The sequence below is a fragment of the Elephantulus edwardii genome, unplaced genomic scaffold, assembly GCF_000299155.1.
Source record: "Elephantulus edwardii isolate Elephantulus edwardi_28Jun2011 unplaced genomic scaffold, EleEdw1.0 scaffold00051, whole genome shotgun sequence".
Classification (NCBI taxonomy): Eukaryota; Metazoa; Chordata; class Mammalia; order Macroscelidea; family Macroscelididae; genus Elephantulus; species Elephantulus edwardii.
The window spans coordinates 11,469,769-11,476,363 of NW_006399801.1; the positions used below are offsets into that span (position 1 = coordinate 11,469,769).

General features: G+C 41.6%; 1 protein-coding gene across 1 annotated transcript; it reads left to right on the plus strand.

Annotated features, from left to right (window-relative positions):
- Positions 1-1,767: 1,767 nt before the first annotated feature.
- On the plus strand, positions 1,768-2,157 carry KCNE1 (potassium voltage-gated channel, Isk-related family, member 1). Its single transcript, XM_006886738.1, has one exon. It carries the CDS (start codon positions 1,768-1,770, stop codon positions 2,155-2,157), a length of 390 nt encoding a protein of 129 aa, XP_006886800.1.
- Positions 2,158-6,595: the final 4,438 nt, after the last annotated feature.

Below are 6,595 nucleotides of genomic sequence, written 5' to 3' on the forward strand. Positions count from 1 at the left end.
GCCTCTGGAAACACTATGAACTTGGAGAAATGACGATAATTATGGAAAAGCATTAGGTCTTTTGCTCATAGAGTTGCTATGGGTCGTATGCACTCAGCAGCAATCAACAACAACAACATAGAATGGGGCTAACAGTTGATGTCTTTAGGTAATGATCTAAAGAGGTCTAAAAAGAGAGAACCAGCAATAAAAGTCAGGTAATTTGTTGGGTTTTGTCTGGAGTTTGGATATGTTTATAAATTTCTTTAATATTTTTATTTACTTCTTTTGAAGAGTTTATACTAGTTACTGACTGAGCTAACTTAACAAGCATATTTTCACATTAGGCTTGAATAGTAATTGTGTGTACTGTAGAGTTGGAACTGACCCATAGCTGACTCTCCAACAGGTTTTCAGAGGCAGTTAATTGCATGAGAGAGATTGTCCATCAGCTAGTGGCATCGAACCGCATGCCTTCAGGATTGCAGTGCAGCTTCTTACCACTCGGCCACCAAAGAAAAAAACCTTAAGGTAATTTTTATGATGTAGGAAAACTGTCTAAAAGTTATAAGGGCAAAAATTATGTAAATAATGGCAATAATTAAATGGGATAGAATTTTTTAGTGGTTTATATTTAAAGTAATAAAAGGTTTGTCAAAAGGAAAAAACAAGAAAAATAGTTATAATATTAAACTAGGTATAAAATATAAACTAGGTATATCCACTTCTTAAATAGCTTGCCTCTAGAAACTCTATGAACTTGGAGAAAGGATGACAGTTTTATAAGTGTTCAGGTATTTAATTCATAGGGTCGCTACGAGTCATCTGCGACTTGACGTTACTTAACAACAACATTAATGTTTTGCTTTATACATGGGACACAGACACTGAGAGATTAAGAATCTTTTTAGCAGTCAGTAAAGTGTAATTTATAGAATAAAACTAATGACTTATAAGCATTAGGCAAAGTGTAACAATAGTTGACATGTTAGGGGTGAAAAGGGAATCAATGTACCAATTGATCAGCCAAGAGGGGACAGTGTACAAATCGAAGATGACATAGCTCACTCTTCTCACCTGATGTTTTGTTAAAATACGTCAAGTGTGTGTAAGTCCCTGGGTGACACAAATGGTTTGTACCAAAAGATGGTAGTTTAAACCTATCCTGTAGGTCTGCAGAAGGAAGGGCTGATGATATACTCCCATAAAGATTGCTGTTAGGCACCATTGAGTCGATTTTTATCTCACAGCAACTCCATAATACAGATTAGAACTTCCTCAAGAAGTGTTCCGAGGCTGTACTACTTACCATCAACTCAGAAGGAAGAATACTGGCAATCTTCTCCCATGTGATTTACAGTCTCAGAAACTTGCTGGAGTGTCAGCTATGAGTTGGTTCCTACTTGATGACAATGAGTTTTAAGTTTCTTTTGAGAATCTTCATAGGAGCGAATAACCATGTCTTTCTCCCACAGAGTTGTTAGGAAGGTTTAAACTGCCAGCCTTGTGGTAGCCAGGTGCTTAATCACTGGACCACCAGGCTCTTTTCTGTAAACAACATAGCCGGGAAAACCACATGAAGCTCAGTTCTATTTCTAACACATGAGGGTGCCTTGAGTAGGATTAACTCAAAACAACAGGTTTGGTTTGATTAATTTTTTATATGTGTGTGAACACCTAAGTGTGCATTTTAGCCAGTGTGTGTTTTTTGATTTCACATTGCACTTTGTTTGTAGAAAATTCACCTGGAAAGTTTTGCTGTCCATCAGTGAACTCTGGAAGCCCATCATGTTCCTGTCCAATGCCACAGCTGTAAGCCCAGTTCTGACCACGCTGTGGCAGGAAGTGGTTCCACAAGGTGCCAATGTGTCTGGCCTGGCCCGTAAGTCCACCAGCAGCGGCCATAGTGAGCTGGAGGCACTGTATGTTCTCATCGTACTTGGCTTCTTTGGCTTCTTCACCTTGGGTATCATGCTGAGTTACATCCGCTCCAAGAAGCTGGAGCACTCCCATGACCCCTTCAATGTGTACATCGAGTCAGACACCTGGCAGGAGAAGGACAAGGCATACTTCCAGGCCCGGGTCCTGGAGAGCTGCAAGGCTTGCTGTGTGATTGAGAACCAGCTGGCCGTAGAACAGCCCACTGCACACCTTCCTGAGGCAAAGCCTTCCTCCTGAACACCTCAGTGGCTGAAACTGGCTGTTTCTCACATAACCATTTGATTTGTCTAATCACATTCCTCTCACAGTCTTTATTGTGTGAGTCAAACTCTGGGAGTGTTATAAGATGTAAAGAAAGAGTAAATTAATGACACTGCTTTGCTAAAATAGTTTTCCTTCTGTCATACTGTTACTTGTTCCCCAGAGTCTATCTTGTCTTACTCATTTTTCACAGAATCTTGAGATCAAAGATTATGAGAAGAGAAGCTACATATCCTAGACTTTCTTGCTGCTACCAAAGTTACACCATGAAGTTGTGAGCAGTAAAAATGGAAGTGACTAAATCAACTTCTAAGCAATCCTTGAAAAGAAAAGAAAGCACCCTATCTAGCTTTGACTGGGGCATAGCACAGAATCCTCATCGATGGCAAAGCAACAAGCATCTAGGATCCTGGGCAATGTCGCAAAACAGGGTCTCTCTCCCTGTCCTGGGCCACTGACTAGCTCAGACTTCATAGGTATGCAACAGTGACTTTAATCTTGTTAAATTTCTGTAATTTGGTCTCTCCTAAGATCTAGAGTGGTTTAGTGGTAAGGAATTGTTCTGCCAATGCAAAGGTACACAGTTCAAGTCCACCAGTGTTGGTGGGGAATCTCCAGTGCAACTGACTGCCTCTGAAACCATGCTGGAGGGTCTGCTATGGGTCGCTTCCAATTCCACGGTACAGGGAGTGCTGGCAGCTTAGTGGGAAGGAGTCGTGCTGCCAACCTGAAGTCACGTGTCGTTTAAACTCAGCAGTTGTTCCGCAAGAGAAAGAGGAACAATCTCCTGTGCAATTTACTGCCTCAAAAAACCTGCTGGAGGGTCAGCCGTGGGTCAGTCAAAACTTAACTCTATTTAACAACAACAAAGTCGCAGGAAAATATTGTAACTAATGACAAAAATAAACCATTTAGTTCATTCTATGAAGTCAGAATAATGCTGATACCCAAACCAGGCAAAAAATCACAACCAAACCTAAAGCTGTAGAGCGATCCTCTACTAGATTTCCAAGGCTGTAAATCTTTATGGGAGGCCATTGCCTGTCTTTCTCTCACTGGGCAACTATTGAATTCAAATAGATCAACTCTTGGTTAGCAGCATAACACACCATCCAATAAAACTCAAAACTTGCTGCCGTGAAGTTGGAACCAACTTATAAGCTGCCCCTGCAGGCTGTAAATCGCACCTTTGGAATTTGCCCGTATTTCTCCCTCAGAGCCTCTGGTGGATTCAAACATTAGAGAGGCACCACTTTTGGGTTAGTAAAGCGTCTCACTATGGATTAGGCCTCCAGAGCTCCTTCTTAGAGATTTACTGCCCCGGAAACTAGGGGAGTATCTCCATCAACTCAACAGTAGAGGGCTTTTTGGTTTTATGGGATTGACTCAAGAGTGTGACATTTATCCCAAGCACAGTCCTCCTCTTGTTACAGGACAGAACCATTTCTGCCATTACCTCTGCCTTCATTGTTACTCCTTTCATTATCCTGCCTTCTGTTTCTCCCTTATTCCCAGTTGACATCCCCCCTCCCCCTTCACATATCTCAGTCTCGTGGGAGAAAGATACTGGCAATCTCCTCCCATGTGATCTACTGCGTTTGAAAACACACTGGATTGTCAGGGATGAGTCAGTTCCAACTTGACGGTTCAACAACAACATCTCCCTCTAGAAAGAATTCACTTCCTTCAGGACTGAGATGGAGGAGGAAAACTTCTCCTTAGGACTTATATCAAAGGGTCGTGCTCAGGTGTCATTGCAAGAGGGAGAGGCACCCACCACCACAGTGGCCTGGGGGAGTAGTTCTGGGAAAGAGGCCGTCACTGGGGTTGAGATAGCAGTGCCTTTTGAGGTGATGTACCTCTCATTCACCCGGGACAGAGCTGCTTCCTCCCTACTCGCCCCGCCCCGCCCCGCCCCGCATCTCCATGCACATGTGCTCTGGCTGGGAACTTTTCCTCACAGTTGGGAAATAAAAGGAGAATTTTGGGGGTGGGGGTGGGGTGGAGGTGAATGTTTCCAGAAGAAGCTGCTTGAAAGAAAGTCTTATATGTAGAAAATCATAAGCAATGTGTGTTCGTAAGCCCCGTTCTTCCCTAGCTTCAGCTTCCTTGGCATTTGTGGCTTCCTTGTCTGCTTGGTTGTTCTCAAGATTGTTGAATATTTAAATAAAGCATAAATTAAAAATAAATACAACCAAAAAGACCTCAACTTGTACTTAAAAATCAAAAGCAAACCATAAGCATTGTTGACCATCTTCAAACAGACATATTGACCAAGCCTGACACCAGTCTTCATTTCCTGTCATAAACTGTGGCTCCCCTGAGTGTACTGGGAGCTGGAATGTCACACCAGTTCTTCGGGGAGAAACCGCGTTATTCAGTCCTTGAAGTGAGCAGGGAGTTTTGGTGACATAGTTCATATAGACACTGTTAAGTCAAGGACAGCCAGTTCAAATTCACCAGCTGCTCCATTGGAGAAAGATGGATAATCTTCTGTGCAATGATAGCCTCTGAAAACCCATTGGAGGGTCAGCAGTCAGTGAGTTCCAGCTGGATAGCAATTAATTCAAGTTGAATTTTGTTTGTTGGTTTGTTTGTTTTGAGATCTGGGTCACAGATACTTTGAAAACTGTGGACTTTTCCCAGAAAAGGTTAATCTATACTCAACATAACTCAGTGTCACCCATTTAGAGCCAGCTCAAAGCTGACCTCCAGGAATTTTTCTGAGGCTGTGAATGGTACAGGAGGAAACAGCCCATCTTTCTCCCACAGAGCAGTTAATGGATCCAAACTATATGCCTTTGGATTGGTAGGACAATTCCCTATGCCCTAGGCCACCTCCAAGGGGTTAAGCATGTCATAAGTGATCTAAAGGTTGACAGTGCAAATCTATCCAAGGGCACCTGTGAAAGAAAAGCCTAGAAATCTACAAAAGAAAAAAAACCCAAAACAAAATACTATGGCACTTAGTTCCTATAACGTGTCATCATCATGAGTCAGAAGCAATTCAATGGTAAGCTTTTTTTTTAGTATACACAATTACCCCACCATTTTGAGCTGTTTAGGGGAAGTCCAGTTATGACTTCTGGCATCCCAGTATGCTCATATCAGTACCCTGCTTCAGACAGAAGTGTTGGAGTCATAGGAACATGAGCTTAATGAGGGATTTACAATGTGTATAATCCACAGTGAGCCCACAGCATGGACTAACACTGCTTGGTTAAGGCTCTGATATGGGATCTCTGTCACCAATTCACTTTCCTCTGACTCAGATTCCTTCAACTTTTAAAGCAGAAGGTGATGTCAGGAGCTTGTGTTTACCTGTCCGAGAAGGACCAGGTGCTCCGTTCCCTGTTCTCTGCAAACCACTCATTATGTCTTTCTTCCCATTTACATTGGTAGATCTAGTTCATAGCTTTCAAATACTTGTTTCTAGGCTTATGATGTGTCAAACACTGTTCTAAGCATATAGAAGTAGAAATATTTTATATGTGATATTTTATATTTGTTGTATAGGACAGCACAGCTTTTACATATTTATTTATTTATTCATTAAAATATTTTATTATGATTTGCGGTGTATAATCTTTTCAAATTTGAATCTTCATCTCATATTGGTTTTCTTACAGTTTGTACACATTGTGTTTCACACTCTTTCATTCACTTGTGTTTCCTACAATCATCCCCATTCATTATGTTTTATAAAATTAATCATCATTGAGCTATGCCCACCAATACCCTGGCTTTCCAGATTCCTGCTTTTCATTCAGATTTTCCACTTCCATTACCTACTCCTCCCTCCAGCCACCAAATTGTGCAACCCTTTCATTTCGCCTGACCATCCTCTCCTCTCTGCTCCCACCCTCTCCACCTTGGGTCTTCATACACATTTTACTAATTATCTTTCTATTTGTACAATAATGGTCTTATACAGTATTGTCCTTGCAAGACTGAGTTAGTTAACTCAGCATAATGCTCTCCAGTCCCTCCCAAGTTATGTGGTAATTTTTTAAAATAATTGCTTCTGAGTGATATGTAATGTTCCATCATGTGAATAAACCACAATTTCTCAATCCTTTCGATTGTGGTTGGACATTTGTTCTATTTCCATACCCTTTCCCTCCTCACTACCATTTTTAAATTTTTTCTTTTATAATGATTTATTTTCTCCTCATAGAGCCCAGTCTCCCGGATAATCTGTTCTGCATATAGGTTGAAAAGGGATAGGATGCATCCCTGGCGTAAATGTGGGGGTCAAGATTGGTGGATGATTTATCAACAATCTGCGTTATGCAGATGACACAACCCTGCTTGCTGAAACTGAAGAAGACCTGAAGCACCTGCTGCAGAGGGTCAAGGACTGCAGCCTACAATATGGATTGAGGCTCAATGTCAAGAAGACAAAGATTCTCAC

Bases quoted from the DNA above. Each gene is read 5' to 3' on its own strand.
- KCNE1 (XM_006886738.1), top strand. From the start codon at position 1,768: ATGTTCCTGTCCAATGCCACAGCTGTAAGCCCAGTTCTGACCACGCTG.